Genomic DNA, 23,710 nt, shown 5'->3' with positions numbered 1-23,710 from the left:
GACACATGTTAAGTTTGGGGGGAAAAAACAGTTGACATTTATTTTTTTGCTGAGTTTTAAAAGTAAAATCAATAAATATTAAGTTACCCAGTAAAAAGCACTACTTGAGTAAAAGCCTAAAAGTATTTGCTTTTAATACAACTAAGTATCGAAATGTAATTGCTAAAATATACTTAAGTATCAGAAGTGAAAATATAAATAATTTAAAATACCGTTATATTATGCAAACTAGATGGCACCATTTTCTTGTTTATTTTTAAGTTACAGATTGTCGGGCACACTCCAACATTCAGACATAATTTACAAACGAAGCATTTTTGTTTAGTGAGTCCGTGTTTATTGTGTGAGTTGAACCATTGTTCTGTCCTGCTAAGCATTCACAATGTAATGACTATTTTCGGGTGTCAGGAAAATGTATGGAGTAAGAAGGACCAACCTTCCTGTTCAAGTGAGCACAGCACAACAGCTTTATGTAGGTCATAACAGTTTGTGGGCACCATTATAGTGCAATTCATGTATTCGTGTTGTGTAGTTGCTTTGCTGGCATGCAATATTTACATGCTAAAATCGCCACGGGTCACAAGTATGCTCACTTTCCACTGATAGGATTACCTGTAAAGCACCAACTAAGTGAGAAGCTTGCAATGTGATGGTCACCCTATTTATCCTGTCCTGTGTGTTTTGGTGCTACTTGGGTGAAGCTTACCTAAAGTATTAGCTATGGAGGCGTGGCCTTAGGAAATTACGTTTCGTTTCGAGGCGTGTCAAGGCGATCAAAGTACAGTACATTTTTTCTCCCACTACTGTCTCGGAGCTACAGTGGACACGGTTGTCGGCAGGCTAATATTACAGCAACAAAGCGAACGGGATGCAGGGTAGGAAAACCGACTGACAATTGCATGAGTGAGGATACCAGGGAGAGGCTTTTTTTAACGGTATTTCTCCGGTATAGGCTGTAGAGCCTACATGTTTTATAAGAGACAAAAATAGAAGACAAAAGGACAAACGGGTCATATTTTGCTGCCTCGAAAAGTCGACTCGCTTTCAGTCTGCAACAATGGAATTAAGTTTTATATTGCCTGCTATTCTTTTCACGCTGTTCGCTATTATTCTGGTGACAGCATTGTTCAGCACCAACGATACTTCTACTGTCTCGTCCTCTGGCTCTGCTGCATCCAAAGCGGATCACTCAGGGGAGGGATCTTTGGCGCAGTCCGGGAGAGAGGATGTGAAAACGGGATTAGCTAAATCAGGACCGTCGGTAAATCTTACGGAGAAACAGGGGACAGCAGCAAGGCTAACCTTAACGGACAAATCGGAGGAGGACAGTAAATGTCGATCTGTCGGAAAAATAATGGATCCGATGGCAGCGGACAGAAGGACAGTTGAGGAGGAGGGGCTGCCCGCTGCAGAAGTTAGGACCCATGCTGCTCACGAGAAAAAGGTGAAATCCGGCATTATGGTAGGCTAATATAATGTGCAGTATGAGTAGTGTATATGCCTAATATTTTTCATCAGGTTTGGGGAGTAGCGGATTACAATAAAACTAGATGTAATCCGTTACATTATACATTTAATCCGATTACATATATTTGAAAACATTACTTCTAGGATTACTTTTCAATTCAGAAGGGATGTTTGCGAAAAAAATATTTGACACTTATTTTTTTCTGAATAGGTAGGTTTTTATCCAAGTGGTGACAGATTTTAATGAGAAGACTCTAGAATCCACATAAGAAAATATGTGCATTTTCCAACCAGTGGTGTTTTCACCAAATATACTTTTTGCTGATAAAAATCTGTGCTTGATGACAGTGCACACAAATTGTACTTTTTCAGTTGAAGTTTTCATGTATCGAATAAAAATCTAAAATTCAATATGTTTCCATCCCATTTTCAACTCTTCCTATAGTTTTGTCACAAACACGGTTGCAGGTATAGTCTACACATGATGAGATTATTATGGACAGGAGCGAGGTTATTTTTATTTGTCAAACGGCAGCCAAACGTCGATGATCATGTCACCAGAATAAGATCCTCGATATGTATTCCATTCAACTGGCAACAGATTTTCATGCAAGTATAAAAAAATCGGTATAAAACAATATGCTAATTTTCTCACTAGAGATGTGTTTCCATCAAATTGACGTGTGGTTAAAAGTCTGTGCGTGATGACGTAGTGCATATAAAAATACATTTTGCGGTTCAATTCCCATGTACCTAATAAAAAAATACAAATTAAATGTTGCCATCGCATTTTCAACATTACTGATGGTTTTCTCAAAAACAAAAACAAAAATGAGTTATAGCGAGCGTGTCTACTCTGGTATTGGCAGGTGTGCTCTAGCCAACAGCTCACATAAATAGTGCGGATAGGCTACCAACATGATGAGATTATTATGGACAAATTATTAAAATTATTTTTATTTGTCAAAAGGCAGCCAAGCATAGATGATCATGTCACCAGAATAAAACCCGTTGATATTTATTGGAAAGGAGCATCAACCTCATCACCTTGCACTTTCACCACCCCTTGAAGTTATTTAATCTGTAGCCTAATAAACTGTATGCTTTCCCGAGTTGTAGTGGACATTTCTCGCATAATTCATTTTACCGACACAGAAAGAACCCACCATGTCTAACATATTTATTTTGTCGACATTTGGAACGTTTACCTACAATTTTCTGTTTCTTTCAGGCCTATCATGTCATGTTTTATACGAAAACTACGTTGCTCATAAAAAGGTTGGATGGAGACCTGGTTAGTGATACCAAATTAATTTGATAGATCGTGGGAAAATAGCCGGTATGGGTTTTTGTAGGCTACAGCATGTCTTCCAATGGTGCGATTGCTGTCGGCATCAAAAGATTATCAAATTTTAACAAACACTTGGAGGTAAAGACGACAGCAGTGATGTAGACTACGTGCGATACGGATATAATTATTATTGATATCTACATAGCACATTGATGGGAATTACACTGCTGCTCTCTCATTTAACTATTTGCTCCGTACCGATTGTGGTTGTTGTTGATGGCTGTTCACAAATGTATGTGTATTTTAACCCAATAATGGTTCAATTGAAGAAGATTAAGCTACCTATCAATCATTGTTTTTGCGACCAGTGGACAGCCAGTGGAACAATGCTCTCTTGCAACAGCCGCAGTACGGATCCCAAACTATGGAATAAAATTTAAGAGAGTTCCTCTCTTCTGAACTGAACCGTGTTGTAGTGCTCCAAAAACTTCTTTAATTTAAGAAGTCCACGAGTAGGGCTTTTATTGCTCAATCTAATTCGTACTGATTCCCCACCCCCCACAAAGTCCATAGGCCAAAGTCCATAACCACATATGCGCAAACTCGCGCACTTTTGATAGACTTCCACAGCTGCAAATTATCGAGATATCAAAGTGTCACAAACAAAAAAGTTAACAATAGGCCTATAGCAAATGCTGCACATGGCATTAATTGTTCATCTGCAAATAGCACTTTTCGGTAGTGCTCAATGCATGCCATTCCAAAAGCAGCATTTCTTTTTCAACTCGACGCAATGAGCTCAATCAATCCTCCATGACAACAAAATAATAAAATCATCTGATTTTCTGGCTCTGCCAGCTACTGGCCGCTCTGCAGAACTGCCTCCAGAAAAAGATTCATGACGAAAATCGCTAGCCTGCGCCTCTTAAGGGAAAAGTAATCAAAGTAATCAGGTTATGTTACTGAGAATGGGGTAATCCACAAATTACGTTGCTGATTATAATTTTGGACAGGTAACTCGTAACTGTAACGGATTACATTTAAAAGTAACTTACCCAACCGTATATTCAAATATAATATAATTTATATATTATATTAGTCACAGAATACATTTTACATTACTTTTTAGTCATTTAGTAGATGTTCTTATCCAGATCTAGTTACATGAGACAACAACACATTACAATTGTATAAAGTACAGATTCCCTCAACAGAATACACCACTTCTCTCCTTGGTCAGGTAGGTATTGCAGGTAATGCACATTATATGCAGCTTTCTGGACCAATAAGTCAACACTGTTTGCTACACAGCCAACTCAATGGGCTTGTTCGCAATTGCAGCTGACAGTGCAGGCGACTGTCAACTGACTGATCTAGAAAGAACCTTGCATCATAAATAACTCATTATTATTTGTAGATCAGTCACTCACAATCGCTGCCGGTCTTGTGGTAATTGACCATTCATTTGAGTCATTTAGCAGATGTTCTCATCCAGAGTGATTTACAGTAGTGAGTGCACACATTTTCATATTGGTCATATAAGCTCGATCCCTGCAATGTCTCATTGAAGATCTAGATAACTTTTCTGGACTCTGGACTAAAACCTAATTATGATAAGTGTACAATATTACGTATTGGATCTTTATAAAAATACAACTTTTACATTACCTTGCAGTTTACCTAAAGAATGGGCTAACGGTGAAATAGACACACTTGTTATTCATATCATTAAAAGATAGAAATGAGCTCTCCACAACAAATTTCAATAGAAAACTAGTATTAATAGACAAGTTCCTGCAACCATGGAGAAGTAAATACGTCTCTGTTTATGGAAATATTACACTGATGAACCCCTTAGTCATATCTCAGTTTACACACTTACAGTGCCTTGCGAAAGTATTCGGCCCCCTTGAACTTTGCGACCTTTTGCCACATTTCAGGCTTCAAACATAAAGATATAAAACTGTATTTTTTTGTGAAGAATCAACAACAAGTGGGACACAATCATGAAGTGGAACGACATTTATTGGATATTTCAAACTTTTTTAACAAATCAAAAACTGAAAAATTGGGCGTGCAAAATTATTCAGCCCCTTTACTTTCAATGCAGCAAACTCTCTCCAGAAGTTCAGTGAGGATCTCTGAATGATCCAATGTTGACCTAAATGACTAATGATGATAAATACAATCCACCTGTGTGTAATCAAGTCTCCGTATAAATGCACTTGCACTGTGATAGTCTCAGAGGTCCGTTAAAAGCGCAGAGAGCATCATGAAGAACAAGGAACACACCAGGCAGGTCCGAGATACTGTTGTGAAGAAGTTTAAAGCCGGATTTGGATACAAAAAGATTTCACACGCTTTAAACATCCCAAGGAGCACTGTGCAAGCGATAATATTGAAATGGAAGGAGTATCAGACCACTGCAAATCTACCAAGACCTGGCCGTCCCTCTAAACTTTCAGCTCATACAAGGAGAAGACTGATCAGAGATGCAGCCAAGAGGCCCATGATCACTCTGGATGAACTGCAGAGATCTACAGCTGAGGTGGGAGACTCTGTCCATAGGACAACAATCAGTCGTATATTGCACAAATCTGGCCTTTATGGAAGAGTGGCAAGAAGAAAGCCATTTCTTAAAGATATCCATAAAAAGTGTTGTTTAAAGTTTGCCACAAGCCACCTGGGAGACACACCAAACATGTGGAAGAAGGTGCTCTGGTCAGATGAAACCAAAATTGAACTTTTTGGCAACAATGCAAGACGTTATGTTTGGCGTAAAAGCAACACAGCTCATCACCTTGAACACACCATCCCCACTGTCAAACATGGTGGTGGCAGCATCATGGTTTGGGCCTGCTTTTCTTCAGCATGGACAGGGAAGATAGTTAAAATTGATGGGAAGATGGATGGAGCCAAATACAGGACCATTCTGGAAGAAAACCTGATGGAGTCTGCAAAAGACCTGAGACTGGGACGGAGATTTGTCTTCCAACAAGACAATGATCCAAAACATAAAGCAAAATCTACAATGGAATGGTTCAAAAATAAACATATCCAGGTGTTAGAATTGCCAAGTCAAAGTCCAGACCTGAATCCAATCGAGAATCTGTGGAAAGAACTGAAAACTGCTGTTCACAAATGCTCTCCATCCAACCTCACTGAGCTCGAGCTGTTTTGCAAGGAGGAATGGGAAAGAAATTCAGTCTCTCGATGTGCAAAACTGATAGAGACATACCCCAAGCGACTTACAGCTGTAATCGCAGCAAAAGGTGGCGCTACAAAGTATTAACTTAAGGGGGCTGAATAATTTTGCACGCCCAATTCTTCAGCTTTTGATTTGTTAAAAAAGTTTGAAATATCCAATAAATGTCGTTCCACTTCATGATTGTGTCCCACTTGTTGTTGATTCTTCACAAAAAATACAGTTTTATATCTTTATGTTTGAAGCCTGAAATGTGGCAAAAGGTCGCAAAGTTCAAGGGGGCCGAATACTTTCGCAAGGCACTGTACTTAGCCTACTCCTGATGACCAGTTTTTCAAATAATACGAGCAAAAAATATTTTGTTCTATCTGGGCTGCTAAACCAGACAAAGCGGGTTGAGATGATTAAATATAAAAGCACTATACCTCTCTATAAAAGCTTCACTTACACAAAAGTTTTACTTGAAACCTAAATGGTTCTCAAGTAGATTACTAAGAAAAGCTCATCCATTGTTTAAAAATGACCTTTTTGCCTTTGTGCAGATTGCCATGTCTCATTTTCAATTAATTGAAGATGAAACGTTTTTCAAAGTGTCTCTTTTTTGAACAAACATTGCAGAGATGTTTACAATTTCAATTTCATCCCCCTGAAAAGATAGAACAAATATTAAAACAAATATTATGGTTGAACTCAAATATGCTGGTTGATAAAATACCTGTATTTATGGAAAAAGGGTATTTTGTTTTAAAATCATGATGTAAATTAGAATGGTAGAATTATGTATTTCGTGGAGTTATCAGAATTGTATGGGAAGGTCTGCTCAATCCAAGATTACAACCAATTGATTACAGAATTACCACAAAAATGGAGGAGGCAGGTGGCAGCGGGAGGAGGTAGGGAATTGGTCTATCTGCCAAATATAAACAATCAAAACTCGCTGAGGAATAAAAATAGATTTTTGATGTACCAACTCCATGGTACAGGGTGTATGAGTTGATATATACAATTACGTAAGATTCAAGACTTCGTGCCTTTCAGCTAAAATTATTGTACAGAATTCTTGCCACCAACAAAATGTTGAATATTTGGTGCATACAATCATCAGAGCTCTGCATATTTAGACCATTTGTTATGGTATTGCCCTAAGGTAGCCTGTTTCTGGTCTCAAATTCAGGAATGGCTGAAAAACACTACAATAATCTAAAATTGACCCTAGAAATCTGGAGAGATCTGGAGAGACCGGGTCAGTCAGTTACTAATATACTAATAATCTTAGCAAAATGATTTATCTTCAACTCACAATCTGTGGATTCAATTCGATTAGATAGATTCCAATTGTATGTTAAACATCACAGCGTAGTTGGAAGATATATGGCGCATAGAAATCGGAAGAGGGTGGCCAGCAGAGATATGTGGGATGGGTTGAGGGAAGGTGAGGGTTGGGAAGTGGAATTGGAGACAAGTGGGAGTGGAGTTGCTAGGTGGGAGATTGAATGACTGTCAAAAAGTCAAAAGTTAAAAGTCAAAAGTAAAGACAAATAAAAAAAAAGTAAGTAAATGACACTGAGGGGCAACATTGTTACATCTAATGCCTGTTTTTGTTGTTGAATTTTACCCCTTTTTCTCCCCAATTGTTAGTAGCTACTATCTTGTCTCATCGCTACAACCCCCGTACGGGCTCGGGAGAGACAAAGGTTGAAAGTCATGTGTCCTCCGATACACAACCCAACCAAGCCGCATTGCTTCTTAACACAGCGCGCATCCAACCCGGAAGCCAGCCGCACCAATGTGTCGGAGGAAACACCGTGCACCTGGCAACCTTGGTTAGCGTGCACTGCGCCCGGCCCGCCACAGGAGTCGCTGGTGCGCGATGAGACAAGGATATCCCTACCGGCCAAACCCTCCCTAACCCGGACGACGCTAGGCCAATTGTGCGTCGCCCCATGGACCTCCCGGTCGCGGCTGGTTACGACAGAGCCTGGGCGCGAACCCTGAGTCTCTGGTGGCACAGCTGGCACTGCAGTACAGCGCCCCCACTTCGCCACCCGGGAGATCTAATGCCTGTTTGCCCGAGGCTGATGCCGCGCAGGTGTTTGTACGCGTGTACACATGCACACACTCGCATTCAAATGTGCACACATACACACATGTAAATAGTGCCATACATGCACTAAAACATATTCAGTTGGCCTTGCTGTTATGATTTTTTGTTGTCCTTGATGTCTTTTGTTTTTGCATTGTTGATTTCTGTTTTCCTTTGTTTTTCTCCTTTTTGTCTTTTGTTAATTTTGTTGGTTGTTGGTGCATTGGGAGTCTGTTAGATGACTGAATGTAATGTAAATGTTTAGCGGCTTCACTGCAAATAGATTGTATGTTTTAATATTAATATTACTAACTCTATTTTATCAATGTACCAATCGGGCTTCAGGAACAAGCATAGCACAATTACAGCAGCCATGAAGGTTTTAAATGATATCACTGAAGCCATTGACAAAGAACAGCACTGTGTCTCACTTTTTATTGATCTCTCTAAGGCTTTTGATACAGTTGATCATGCTATACTAAGGCAAAGATTGTCGAGTGTAGGTCTTTTGGAGCATGCAGTTGCATGGTTTGCTAACTATCTGTCTGATAGAACTCAGTGCACTCAATTTGATGGGCTTATGTCTGTTAAATTGTCTGTCTTGAATGGTGTGCCCCAAGGCTCTGTACTTGGTCCTCTCTTATTCACTATTTATATAAATGATTTAGACAAAAATGTCCAAAATGCACAAATTCATTTTTATGCTGATGATACTGTTATTTACTGTTGTGCCTTGTCTCTTACAAAAGCTTTCCAGAACATGCAAACTGCTTTTTATACTGTTCAACATACCTTGTGTCAATTGAAGCTTATCCTCAATACTGAGAAACTAAACTAATGCTGTTTTCTAATGCAAGAAATAGACCTCTGAACCTTTCACCTATTACTACCTATCAGGGCAAGGAGATTGAGGTTGTAACCTCATATAAATATATTGGAATTTTAATTGATGACGGCCTCTCTTTTAAATTGCATATTCAACAACTTACAAAAAAATTGAAGCTGAAATTGGGATTTTATTTTAGGAATAAGGCCTGTTTTTCTTTTGAAGCCAGACGGAGGCTAGTATCAGCTACATTTATGCCTTTACTAGACTATGGGGATATTTTATATATGAATGCTTCCACTCCGTGTTTGAGATTAATTGACACTCTTTACCATGGCACTTTGAGATTTATTTTAAACTGCAAAACCCTTACGCACCACTGCACTTTGTATACCAGGGTTGGCTGGCCTTCTCTAGTCACTCGTAGGCTCAGTCACTGGTATACTTTTATTTACAAAGCCATTTTGGGTTTACTACCTTTTTATTTGTGCATTTTTATTGTTCAGAAATGTGGTGGCTACTCTCTTCGTTTGCTGGACTTTATCCTGCTAACTGTTCCAAATGTCCGAACTGAATTTGGTAAAAGGGCTTTTATGTACTCTGCGCCATCGTCTTGGAACACCTTACAAAATACTTTTAAACTGGAAGAATTTGTCCCGATTGGTGTTTTTAAATCACTGATGAAGGATTTTGAGGCTGATTCCCTGACCTGACAATGTTTTTAATTTGCTGTTTTATACTCTTGTGAATTCAATGGTTTTTACTAGATTACTTGTAGTTTTTCATGTTGTTTGTCTGTATTTTTTTTGTAACGACTTGGTGCTGCCTATCTTAGCCAGGGTGCTCTTGAAAAAGAGATTTTAATCTCAATGAGCCCTTCCTGGTTAAATAAAGGTTAAATAAAATAAAAAAATCAATTAAAAAAAAATACTAATTAAACATCAGTGGCGACCCGTCATTCAGGGCAGGTTGGGACGAGCCCCACCAGTTTTGAACCGTACCTGTTTAGCAAAATACTATACATATTTATATTTATATACTGTACATATTCACCCCTTGGGTGCTGTCATAGATTTACATTAGAAGTGCCCGTCCAAGAAGGCACAAGGTCATTGACCACAGATAAAATTACATCAAATCACGTTATATCTACTGTAGCTTTGATTAGACTGATCATGTCAACATCATACTTAAAAAATCTTAGATATACTGATAAAAAAATATATAAACGCAACATGCAACAATTTCAATGATTTTACTAAGTTACAGTTCATATAAGGAAATCAGTCAATTAAAATAAATTCATTAGGCCCTATCGATTTCACATGACTGGGGAGCCAGCCCCAGCCCCAGCCAATCAGAATTAGTTTTTCCCCACAAAGGGGCTTTAATACTCCTTAGTTTCATCAGCTGTCCGAGTGGCTGGTCTCAGACCATCCCGTAGGTGAAGAAGCCGGATGTGGAGGTCCTGGGCTCGCGTGGTTACACATGGTCTGTGGTTGTGAAATTAACATTAAATTATCTGGCAACAGCTCTGTTGGACATTCCTGCAGTCACTATGCCAATTGCAAACCTTGAGAAATCTGTGGCATTGTGTTATGCGACAAAACTGTACATTTTAGAGTGGCCTTTTAATGTCCCCAGCACAAGGTGCACCTGTGTAATGATCATGCTATTTAGTCAGCTTCTTGATATGCCACACCTGTGAGGTGGATGGATTATCTTGGCCAATGAGAAATGCTCACTAACAGGGATGTAAACAAATTTGTGCACAACATTTGAGAGAAATAAGCTTTTTGTGCATATGGAACATTTCTGCGATCTTTTATTTTAGCTTATGAAACATGGGACCAACACTTTACATGTTGTGTTTATATTTTTGTTCTGTATAGATAAAACGTATCGGTGCTCATCGGCCATAAATGTTACAAAACAAGTCAGAAATCACAAATTCAACAGTAAGTGGTTTGGAAGGAATCAGTGGCTAACTGATTCAAAGCCATCACTATTTGGTGGAGAGGGTGTATGTTCCAAGTCTGGGTTTAAGGATTTGAAACATCTGTCTGAAAGGGTACCTTTTCCAACCTTAAAAGGATAAACATTCACACTTAACACCATGGCCAGATTGAATACATTCAGCATGATTTCAGCCGTGTTCATAACAACTGAGAACTCAGAACTTTGACTTTGGTTCTTTCAAGGCAACTGGGAACTCGCATAAAAAACGAGCTCATACTGGGAAAATACGTTTTGAACGGTCATCCAACTCTGAGTTCCAAGTCAGGAACTCAGGTCTCTTTCTAGAGCTCCGACTTTCCAACCTGAAGATCACTGACGTTATGATTCAACCTCGTTTTTTCCTGAGTTCCCAGCACCATAAATCCAGAGAATGCCAGATTTTGATGACAAAGTTTGCCCACAAGGACAACCGTGCCACCTTCCTGTTCAAGTGAGCTCAGCACAACAACGATGAGTCCAAAAATAGGCCTAGTCCTTGTATGCTGCTACATAAATGATGTAATATACCAGGGATATACAGTGCCTTCGGAAAGTATTCAGGCACATTGACTTTTTCCACATTTTGTTATATTACAGCCTTATTCTAAAATTGATTAAATTTCCCCCACCCCATAATGACAAAGCCAAAACCGTTTTTTAGAATTTTTTGCAAATGTAAAAAATAAATAAATAAATACAATTTCACATCCCGTTGGCTTTGTTACTGTAATATTAGACTACCGACAACCATGTCCACTGTAGCTCCCAGGCAGTAGTGAAAAGGTACTTTGATCGCAGTGACACGCCCCATAGCTAATGCTTTAGGAAAGCTTGACCCAAACAGCACCAAAACACGCAGGACAGGATAAATAGAGTGATCCAACACGTTGCAAGCTTCTCACTTAGTTGGTGCTTTACAGGTAATCCTATCAGTGGAAAGTGAGCATACTTGTGACCCGTGGGGATTTTAGCATGTAAATATTGCTGGGGAAAACGCATGCCAGCAAATCACTACATAACACTAAACAATACAGTAATTGCACTATAACGGTGCCAAACGGTGGCCACAAACTGTTAGGGCCTACATAAAGCTGCCCCGACAGCGGCACTTTCCTTTAAGCACTATGGAGTATATTATTACACCGGCTACACCTTGCTATCAGCTGAGCCTCCAGTGTCAGCGAAACAGTTCATTCAGCCTCATTTACTGCGTTTTTACATAGCTAATATGTCTGAATTGATTAAATACATACAGTGCATTTGGTAAGTATTCAGACCCCTTACAAAAAAAGATAGCAAAAAAGTGCAGTAACTGCAGTCAACTGGTATTTTGGACACAGTACATGCAGAATAACTGCATTGTACTGCAGTTGAGCTGCAGATATACTGCACTCTAACTGCAGTTACACTGCAAAATTACTGCAGTAAAAAAATGTTATTTTGGATGCAGTATTTGCTGCAGTTATACTGCACTCTGAATGCAATCTTTTTTCATAATGAACACCTTGACTTTTTCCACATTGTTTTTTCCCCCCATCAATCTACATACAATACCCCATAATGACAAGGCAATAACAGGTCTTTCATTTTTTTGTTGCAAAATTATTAAAAATAAAAAACGGAATAATTACAGTGTATTCAGACCCTTTACTCAGTACTTTCTTGAAGCACCTTTGGCAGCAATTTACAGCCTCGAGTCTTCTTGGGTAGGACACTACAAGCTTAGCACACCTGTATTTGGGGAGTTTCTCCCATTCTTCTCTGCAGATCCTCTCAATCTCTGTCAGGTTGGATGGGGAGGGTCGCTGCACAGCTATCTTCAGGTCTCTCCAGAGATGTTTGATCAGGTTCAAGTCTGGGCTCTGGCTGGGCCACTCAGAGAAGCCAGTCCTGCGTTGTCTTGGCTGTGTACTAAGGGTCGTTGTCCTATTGGAAGATGAAACTTCACCCCAGGCTGAGGTCTTGAGCTCTCTGGAGCAGGTTTTCATCAAGGATCTCTCTGTACTTTTCACCGTTCATCTTTCTCTTGATACTGACTAGGTTCTCAGTCCCTGCTGCTGAAAAACATCCCCAAAGCATGATTCTGCCACCACCATGCTTCACCGTAAGGATGGTGCCAGGCTTCCTCCAGACGTAATGCTTGGCATTCAGGCCAAAGAGCTCAATCTTGGTTTCATCAGACCAGAGAATCTTGTTTCTCTTGGTCTGAGAGTCCTTGAGGTGCCTTTTGGGAAACTCCAACCGGGCTGTCATGTGCCTTTTACTGAGGAGTGGCATCTGTCTGGCCACTCTGCCATAATGGCCTGATTGGTGGAGTGCTGCATAGATGGTTGTCCTTCTGGAGGGTTCTCCTTTCTCCACAAAGGAACTCTGGAGCTCTGTCAGAGTGACAATCGGGTTCTTGGTCACCTGTCTTTATGGGGCCAAACTTCTTCCATTTTAAAATGATGGAGACCACTGTGTTCTTCGGGACCTTCAATGCTGCAAAAATGTTTTGGTACCCTTCCCCAGATCAATCCTGACTCGGAGAACAATCCTGTATCCTTCGACCTCATTGTTGATTTTTGCTCTGACATGCACTGTCAACTGTGGTACCTTATATAGACAGGTGTGTGCATTTCCAAATCATGTCCAATCAATTGAATTTACCACAGGTGTACTTCAATCAAGTTGTAGAAACATCTCAAGGATTATCAATGGAAGCAGGATGCACCTGAGCTCAATTGAGTCTCATAGCAAAGGGTCTGAATACTTATGTAAATAATGTATTTCTGTTTTTTTATATGGAATACATTTGCCAAAATTTCTACAAATCTGTTTTTGCTTTGTGGAAAAAGTTTTAAAAAAACAGTAATTCTAAGTGTATGTTGTGTAGTAAGCTGTTAGTAGCCCATGTGTCTCACCCTAAGAATTTGGTCCCTCTTCCCCTCAGAACTTAGCCTATACTGTTCAGACTTTGTGGTGCACATTTGTATTATTGTATTTATTAAGGATCCCCAATTGTTCCTGCCAAAGCAACAGCTACTCTTCCTGGGGTCCAGCAACATTAAGGCAGTTATATACAATTTAAAACATTACATGACATTACATTTAAAAACACTTTTTACACATTAAGTGTGTTCCCTCAGGCCACTACTCTATCACATATCTACAATACAAAATCCATGTGTACGTGTGTGTAGAATGTCTTATCATCTGTATGTGATTCTCTGACTCCCCGCAGTTCCCTAAGGTGTAGTTTTATAAAAATAAATGATCTGATTCTACTGCTTGCATCAGTTACCTGACATGGAATAGAGTAACATGTAGTCATAGCTCTATGTGGTACTGTGTACCTCCCATAGTCTGTTCTGGACTTGGGCATTGTGAAGAGACCTCTGGTGACATGTCTTGTTGGGTATGCGTGGGTGTCTGAGCTGTGTGCTAGTAGTTTAAACAGACACCTTACAAAAACAAGTAGTGATGAAGTCAATTTCTCTTCCACTTTGAGCCATGAGAGATTTACATGCATATGATTAATGTTAGCTCTCCGTGTACATTTAAGGAATGTTCTTTTTTTCCAAGGTTCCTCTTTGTGGCACCTGACCACACGACTGAATAGTAGTCCAGGTGTTGAAAGTCACTAAGTTCTTCAGTAAGGCCATTCTACTGCCAATGTTTGTCTATGAAGATTGCATGGTTGTGTGCTTGATTTTCTACATCTGTCATCTGTGGCTGAAATAGATGATTTTAAAGTAAGAATAATGTAATTGAACTTAGCTGAATAAAATCAAAAAGGAAATTTTATTTTATTCCTGAGAATAAAAAAGTATGCAAATGAAGTGGCTCTGTTGAGCGTAAAAGAGATCATTTGAAACAGGTCCTATACACTAGATGAAGAGTTATTTGGCAAATTTGAATTATACAAACCTTAGAATGTCTTGAATATATAAACATATATGGGCTGCAAAGATTATAGCCTATTGACTATTTGAAAAAGTCGCAAAAAAAGCTTGCTCTCTGTTCCTTGGCTAAATCAAATCAAATTTTATTGGTCACATGCAGATGTTAATGTGAGTGTAGCGAAATGCTTGTGCTTATAGTTCCAACAATGCAGTAATATCTAACAAGTAATCTAACAAAGTAATCTAACAAATTCATAACAACTACCTTATACACACAAATGTAAAGGGATGAATAAAAATATGTACATATAAATATATGGATGAGCGATTGCTGTGCGGCATAGGCAAGATGCAGTAGATGGTATAGAATACAGTATATACATATGAGATGAGTAATGTAGGATATGTAAATATTATTAAAGTGCCATTATTTAAGGTGACTAGTGATACCTTTATTAAATCCATTTATTAAAGTGGCCAGAGATTTGAGTCTGTATGTTGGCAGCAGCCTCACTATGTTAGTGATGGCTGTTTAACAGTCTGATGGCCTTGAGATTGAAGCTGTTTTTCAGTCTCTCAGTCCCAGCTTTGATGCACCTGTACTGACCTCGCCTTCTGGATGGAAGCAGGGGGAACAGGCAGTGGCTCGGGCGGTTGTTGATCTTTTTGGCCTTCCAGTGTAGCTACGGCTGGCTGTACATTCATTGTGTTCTTTCATCAAGTGATCATATTTTCACCCATGAGACTATTCTCAATTTAATATTGTCTTTACTAATATGTAAAATGTGTTTCGATTTAGAATGGCCCATTATCAAACGGACAGGAACAAGAGCAGGGGAAAAAATACATATAAGGTAAGGCAATAAATATGCCATGGTGGCGAAGTAAATACAATATAGCAATTAAACACTGGAATGGTAGAAGTGCAGTAGATGAATGTGCAAGGTAGAAATACTGGGGTGCAAAGGAGCAAGATAAATAAATACAGTAGGGGATGAGGTAGTTGTTTGGGCTATTTACAGATGGTCTATGTACAGGTGCAGTGATCTGTGAGCTGCTCTGACAGCTGATGCTTAAAGCTAGTGAGGGAGATAAGTGTCTCCATTTTCAGTGATTTTTGTAGTTCGTTCCAGTCATTTGCAGCAGAGAACTGGAAGAAGAGGCGGTTAAATAAATACCTGGTTAAATAAAGGTGAAATAAATAAATAAAAATAAACACTCCGATAGCGAATGGAGGCCACATTCCCACATTTAGTTTTTAAGCCTGGTATACTTCTCTGGTTTTATAATGGAGCAGCTGAGAAATAAACATAGTAGCAGTTGGGATCCTCCTCTTTTTAGTGTCAACCATCGAAACTCTGCTTTCACATGGGACTGCATATAAACTCAGCAAAAAAAGAAACGTCCTCTCACTGTCAACTGCGTTTATTTTCAGCAAACTTAACATGTGTAAATATTTGTATGAACATAACAAGATTCGACAACTGAGACATAAACTGAACAAGTTCCACAGACATTTGACTAACATAAAGGGAATAATGTGTCCGTGAAAAAAAGGGGGGTCAATATCAAAAGTAACAGTCAGTATCTGGTGTGGCCACCAGCTGCATCAAGTACTGCAGTGCATCTCCTCCGCATGGACTGCACCAGATTTGCCAGTTCTTGCTGTGAGATGTTACCCCACTCTTCCACCAAGGCACCTGTAAGTTTCCGGACATTTCAGTGGGGAATGGCCCTAGCCCTCAGCCTCCTATCCAACAGGTCCCAGGCGTGTTCAATGGGACTGAGATCCAGGCTCTTTGCTGGCCATGGCAGAACACTGACATTCCTGTCTTGCAGGAAATCACGCACAGAACGAGCAGTATGGCTGGTGGCATTGTCATGCTGGAGGGTCATGTCAGGATGAGCCTGCAGGAAGGGTACATGAGGGAGGAGGATGTCTTCCCTGTAACGTACAGCCTTGAGATTGCCTGCAATGACAACAAACTCAGTCCGATGATATTGTGATACACCGCCCTAGACCATGACGGACCCTCCACCTCCAAATCGATCCTGCTCCAGAGTACAGGCCTCGGTGTAACGTTCATTCCTTCGACGATAAATGCAAATCCGACCATCACCCCTGGTGAGACAAAACTGCGACTCGTCAGTGAAGAGCACTTTTTGCCAGTCCTGTCTGGTCCAGCGACGGTGGGTTTGTGCCCATAGGCGACATTGTTGCCTGGTGAGGACCTGCCTTACAACAAGCCTACAAGCCCTCAATCCAGCCTCTCTCAGCCTATTGCGGACAGTCTGAGCACTGATGGAGGGATTGTGCGTTCCTGGTGTAACTCCGGCAGTTGTTGTTGCCATCCTGTACCTGTCACGCAGGTGTGATGTTTGGATGTACCGATCGTGTGCAGGTGTTGTTACACATGGTCTGCCACTGCGAGGACGATCAGCTGTTCGCCCTGTCTCCCTGTAGCTCTGTCTTAGGTGTCTCACAGCACAGACATTGCAATTTATTGCCCTGGCCACATCTGCAGTCCTCATGCCTCCTTGCTGCATGCATAAGGCACATTCACGCAGATGAGCAGGGACCCTGGGCATCTTTCTTTTGGTGTTTTTCAGTCAGTAGAAAGCCTCTTTAGTGTCCTACATTTTGTGACTTGAATTGCCTACCGTCTGAAAGCTGTTATTGTCTTAATGACCGTTCCACATGTGCATGTTCATTAATTGTTTATGGTTCATTGAACAAGCATGGGAAACAGTGTTTAAACCCTTTACAAGGAAGATCTGTGAAGTTATTTGGATTTTTACAAATTATCTTTGAAAGAAAAGGGGATGTTTCTTTTTTTGCTGAGTTTATTAAGGTACTGTATCTTTACTTTTAGTGAATTGGGTACTTTTCCACCACGGATGTTCAGGTTGGAGCTTTGGAAAGAGGCCAGAGTACCCGACTTAGAATTCTGAGTTGGATGACCATTCAAAAATGTATTTCCCCTGTCGGAGCAATTTTATCTGTGGCCAATGACCTTGAGCCTTCTTGGATGGGCACTTAATGTAAATCTATGATAGCACCCAAGTGGGCTTGAACTACCTAGCTCTCCATGTAGATTCTGTGGTGACGTAGTGTCCCCACAAATGACAGAACACTGAGGCAATCACGGCACAACTTGACAAAATTAACACCTACGTGCTGTGCTTTCGTTGGCTGAACCACCATAACAGAGCTAGCCAGAAACACCTGCATTTTGGAGCTGCCTTACTCAAGTTGACATCAGCAAACCTGTCATCCACACGATGCCATACACATGGCCTGCCATCTGCCCGGTACAGTTGAAACCGGGATTCATCCATAAAGAGCACACTTTTCCAGCGTGCCAGTAGCCATTGAAGGTGAACATTTTCCCACTAAAGTCGGTTTCAATGGCGAACTACAGTCAGGTCAAGACCGTGGTGAGGACGACAAGCATGCAGATGAGCTTCCCTGAGGCGGTTTCTAACAGTTTGTGCAGAAATAAGGCGGCTCATGGTAGAGAAATTATAATTAATTATCTGACAGCAACTCTGGTGGACATTCCTGCAGTAAGCATGTCAATTGCAAGTTACCTCAAAACTTGAGACATCTGTGTGTTGTGTGACAAAACTGCACATTTTAGAGTGGCCTTTTATTGTCCCCAGCACCAGGTGCACCTATGTAATGATCATGCTGTTTAATCAGCTTCTTGATATGCCACACCTGTCAGGTGGATGGATTATCTTGACAAAGGCTAAATGCTCACTAAAAGGAATGTAAACAAATTTGTGCACAAATAAGATTTTTGTGCGCATGGACTTTTTTTCTGGGATATTTTATTTAAACTCGTGAAACATGGGACCAACACTTTACGTATGCGGTTTGATGTAGTTTACAATTAAAGTTACCTTTTAAAATTGTTTTAATTTATTTAACGAGACAAGTCAGTTAAGAACAAATTCTTATTAATAATGACGGCCTACCGGGGAACAGTGGGTTAACAGCCTTGTTCAGGGGTAGAACGACAGATTTTTACATTGTCAGATCGGGGATATGATCCAGCAACCTTTTGGTTCTGGCCAAATGCTCTAACCACTAGGCTACCTGCTGCCCCTGCTGCAGTATATCTCCGACTTCTATGCTCAGCTCTTTTGCCGCCAGTTACTCTCATACAATGTGTCCATATGGCAGAGGGAGACACATTCATAACTAGAGTGTAGAGGCCTGTCCGCTGTCTCACAATAGATGGAGCCCCATCTGTGCAAAAGCCCACCATTCGATCCCATGGAATCTGTTTTTCGGGAATATTGCCACGCAGCACACTGAACATCCCCTGTGCCGTTTCTTGCTCGGGAATCGTGAGACAGAAGAATATGTCCTTGTGAATAGCATCCCCTGACATGTATAGCGAACATAAGTCAATGAATGGGCATCTGGGCCCTCACAACTAACGTCCATTTGGAGAGCATTAGGAGTTTTTGAGTTGTTCAGTCAGAGTTTCCTCTTGATTGCTAGCAATAGCATATATTCTTCATTGCAGTGTTATCTGACAAAGGTATTGATGTGAGTTTCTGTGCCTCTGCCTCCCCACACATTGTTTTCACCATATCAATTACAGCCAGTAAAATCAAAGTCTCTGCAATAGTGTGTGGTTTCATAGCGTAGCGGGCCTAGCCATTCACCGTGGGAATAATATATATGTATTATTGATTTATTTTCTCCGGATTTTGGAAATTCTCTTGTGACCCCATTTTCATTTCAGGCGAAACCACGTGTGGTCGCGACCCCTAGTTTGGGAACTGCTGGTTTAATCCAATGTTTCTCAACCTCTCCCTTTCTGTTTATCTTCCTCTCTGACAGTCTGGCCAACGGTACTCAACCTCAAACCCTGCCTCAGCACCAGTGGATATTCCAGGTAGAGACTTTGGTCACCTACAGTTCCCTGAGGGGGGGTCGTTACTGTGCCCTTTCTCCTACCGACAGACAGTGGGTGCCACAGAGAGCCCAGAGTACAGCAACGGTGAGTAAGCCACTGCTTCAATCACTGTGGATAGAGCAATGGCCACCAACTTTGGTCCGGTTGACTTATACAATTTGCCAGCTTTTGTTTCAGCCTAGCAATAACACACCCTGATTTCAGCTAATCAAGGTCTTGGTGATCAGTTGATCAGTAGACTCAGGTGTGTTAGTGTTGGCTGGGAAAAAAGCATGCACAGCATGTAGCTCTTCAGGACTTGGGCTGGTGAATGACCACTGGGATTCAAACAGCACCAAGAGAGCCTTTTCTCTCAGCAGATATGGAGGTAGTGGAAGTGCCCCTGAAATACGTCCCTGGCATGCTGCGGACCAGCCAGATGGAGAAGATGATGACCAAAGAGGAGCTGGAGGAGGAACAGAGGTCAGTGCTGGGCTGCATCTCAATTCTCTGGCGTGGCTTCCTCTCCTAGTCTCCTCCCCTTTCCCCATATTCAACTGCTACTGCATACCAGCAGTAACTGGCCGTGTCCGAATACCCACACTTGCGTTCTAAATAGTAGGCTTTTTGGGTATGCGAATATATAACGTTTAGGATGGGATGTGACAATTTCAAAAGTTAGTATGCTTTAAATGCCAGTTGACATACTAATTTCAGCTTTTCATCGAATTTGCTGTACACTTTTGAAGAATACAATTGTCTTTTCAGACCCATGTGCGTTTGACAACAACTGATAATCAGAATAGGGGACACACTCTACCAAAACAAATTAATGGCGTAGAACAAGAACAATTGCGCATTACATGGCACTTTCTCAGTATGGACGAGCTTAGTATGTTATTATTTGTTACTTACTGCATACATTTTAAGTAAACAGTACATCCTAAATAGTATGTAGTAAGATTAGTACACAGTATGTAGTTTTAGTAAGTAGTACGCAAGACAGATTTTGGACATGGCCATTATAAATTGTCTTTCCCACTGTTTAACCCTCTCCTGTCCAGCGTCCTCTGCTACCTTACAGCCCCTCTCCTCCTCTCCAAGCGTCAGTGTGTGTCAGTGTGTTGTCTCTGTGAGGCTGGCTGTGCTTAGCAGCTGCTTCTATCCACGGCACCACTGGGGACTTAGGACCAGGGCTCCGAAAACAAGGGACAGGAAAAAAAGAAAGAAAGAACAAAAGGAAACACCCCCATGAGTTGTGGGAGATAACACAAAACTGACCTTAGAACAGTGTTCCAGGGCAGCTTCATCTTACTCCAGCAGAAACCTAGGCCTCCTATTCAGAGACGCACCCAGGCCTGGTGTCTGTCTGTAACATCTGTGTCCTGCTCTCTATTTCTGCAGGGTAGAGTTCACCACTGACTTTACCTCTCTGTAAGTCCCTCGGACAGACAGGCAGACATGCAGACAGACAGGGGCTGTAGTAAAAACATGGTAATGTATGAACATAAGAATTGCGCTAATTCATTAGGGTCGTCATTGCCTGACCATGCTAGAACGGATGGATGTGCTTAAACTCTAACCTCCGATGTGATTTTTAACCTTAAACTAAACTGACACCAAAAAGCAAAGGTATTTAAAAGTTTCAGTTCTGAAGCCCCTTGTCTTTTCAAGCATGGCCATCTAGTGACCTACCATCCAGTCCCCTGGCCTCACGCTTATACCAGATGTCTCTCAACTGCATTCCTCGAGAGACCAGCAGACGCTGCTGCCCTCAAGGACTGGACCAGTCCCATGTCCCCATGTCTCTCATCCGTACCTCATGCTCCTCAACCATTACCCCCCTCCTCCTCCTCTTTCCTGCTCCATCCCCCCAGCTCCCATGAGGACGTTGCCATGGTTCCCATGTGTTAAATATAAATCAGATGTTTCTCAGGGGTGGGTAAGGTGTTGATTGGGACCTAACAGTTGATGGATCGCCTCAAACCAGATGACACTTCCCCTATTTGATACAACTCATATGACAATTCCCCATTTGACCAAGAGGTGGTGCATTGCATCACCAAAATCAGTTTGCTGTTTTTTGTCATGAGTCTTGTTCTGGAGGCAGCTCTGCAAAGGGGTCACTAGAGCTTTTTTTATTTATTTTAGGTCTGGCACAGCCACAGTCATAAAAGCTGATATGAAACCTAACCTTAACACTAATCCTAGCCACACTGCTAACCCTAATGCCTAACCTTAAAAACATTTTTTACAATATAGACAATTTTGACTTTGCAGCTGGCCCATCTAGCGGAAATCGCTTAGTTCTGCCTCCAGGACAAGACTCATCCCAATAAATGTCAATCCGCTCACCAAACTCTATTTGGTAGTTATTTTGCGTCTGGCTTGCTGTTTTGATAATTTAGAGCAAACAATGCAATTATTGTATTTTGTTTAAGATTTGATCCAGACAAGGCGTGTAGGATGATTGTATGATACCACCCTCTGCCTGGTCATATGTTTTTGTTTTTAGAGATCGGTTCAGTGGCCAATTTGCTCACACCATATTCCCTGTTCTGTGTTGGCTGTGTTTCTCCATGCTGCACTTGGCTGTGTTTGGCTGGGCTGTACCATCATCTAGCTTTGCTGACCTATGTTCTGTACTTGTATCATGAACCACTTGTCGTTAACCATCTGTGCATGTGTGTATACTAGAGTTAATTTTTTTAAACCTGCCTCTGTCCCTGTGGGCTCTATCTCTATCATTGACCAGGTGAGAGCAGCAGGGTGGAGACTCAGATTTGTTTACTTGTGTGTTTTTCCCAGGGTGCAACGGGAGCAGCTGGCAGCCATCTTCCAGCTGCTGAAGGAGAACCAGGAGACGTTTGGGGAGGTGTCAGAGGGAGACGTGGAGGAGCAGCTCAGACTCTACTCCATCTGATCCCCTACTCTACTCACACCCTACTACAACTGACTACAACATCTGAACCCCTACTCTACTCATTTCCTACATTAACTGACTACAGCATCTGAAACCCTACTCTACTCACACGCTACTACAACTGACTACAGCATCTGAAGCCTTACTCTACTCACACCCTACTACAACTGACTACAGCATCTGAAGCCCTACTCTACTCACACCCTACTAGTTTTCTGTACTAATTCTAACTCTACTTTCCCCAAACTCTACTCTGTTAATCCCACATGAAACTGACAATCAAGATTAAGGGGGCATTGTTTCAATGGTCCACTCTATTTTGAACCGCATACCCTTCTCTGAAGACTCTGAGGCGTTGAAATAACCAATAAGGTTTTGTATAGTTGGACCTGAGTCATTTGATTGGTCTGATACAATCTAAGACATTGGTATTCAAAGTCGGGGTCGCGACCAGGGGAACTGCAGTGGGGTCGCCAACATGATTTATTTTTTTTGTATAGTTTTTCGTAACAAAAAAATCAAGATTATTGTATGGGACAATATACAATATAACGTTTTTGAGAAAGATCATTTGAAAAATACAATTTTATTGAGTAAATGTATTTATTGGTTTCTTCATTTTGATAAGAGATGAAAATATAATTAATTGAAGTTTTTTTGTTGATGTAAAAATCTAAATTTACAGATTTGAAGGTGTTGTCATTAGATTTGGGGTGGAGTCGCAAGATATTATTGGGAGAAAAATGGGGTCCCGACAGAGTTTGAATACCACTGATCTAAGAGGTTCTTATACCGTACACACCCATGAAAGCCAATAGTTTCGGCAAGCCTCATGGTGAAACAACATACACTTATCTGAATGCACCTTTCTCCTTTCACCTATTCCCTACCTTTCCTCGCCCATATCCTTCTCTCACCCATCGCTATCACTCCTACCGTTTCCAATGCAGCAGATGTCCTTCTCTAGACAGCTCTGTGCAAGCAAACACAACATTGGCACCAACACAAACATGTACATTAGATACTCCTATGTACATTAGATACTGCTGTTTATTACTTCTTAATGGTACTTAATGGTTTAATACCATTCAAAACAATAAACACAGTGTATTTGATACAA

The 23,710-nt window shown here is 40.9% G+C and overlaps 1 protein-coding gene across 4 annotated transcripts; it reads left to right on the top strand.

The window, feature by feature from the left end:
• The first annotated feature begins 782 nt into the window (after nt 1-782).
• Nucleotides 783-23,710, top strand: LOC110502750. 4 transcript variants are annotated; one of them, XR_002470364.2, is made up of 5 exons: nt 783-1,444; nt 19,613-19,772; nt 20,048-20,150; nt 21,072-21,161; nt 22,476-23,710. XR_002470364.2 is itself a non-coding variant. In XM_021581013.2 (4 exons), the coding sequence occupies exons 1-4, from the start codon at nt 1,058-1,060 to the stop codon at nt 22,588-22,590; spliced, it is 765 nt and encodes a 254-aa protein (XP_021436688.1). In that variant the 5' UTR covers nt 784-1,057; the 3' UTR covers nt 22,591-23,710. The 4 variants fall into 4 exon arrangements, 2 of the variants coding, with proteins under 2 accessions (XP_021436688.1, XP_021436687.1); XR_002470363.2 differs by having other exon boundaries at nt 784-1,462; XM_021581013.2 differs by lacking the exon at nt 21,072-21,161 and having other exon boundaries at nt 784-1,444.

This window comes from Oncorhynchus mykiss, chromosome 23, assembly GCF_013265735.2.
Source record: "Oncorhynchus mykiss isolate Arlee chromosome 23, USDA_OmykA_1.1, whole genome shotgun sequence".
NCBI lineage: Eukaryota > Metazoa > Chordata > Actinopteri > Salmoniformes > Salmonidae > Oncorhynchus > Oncorhynchus mykiss.
This window is presented reverse-complemented; position numbering and strand designations above follow the sequence as displayed.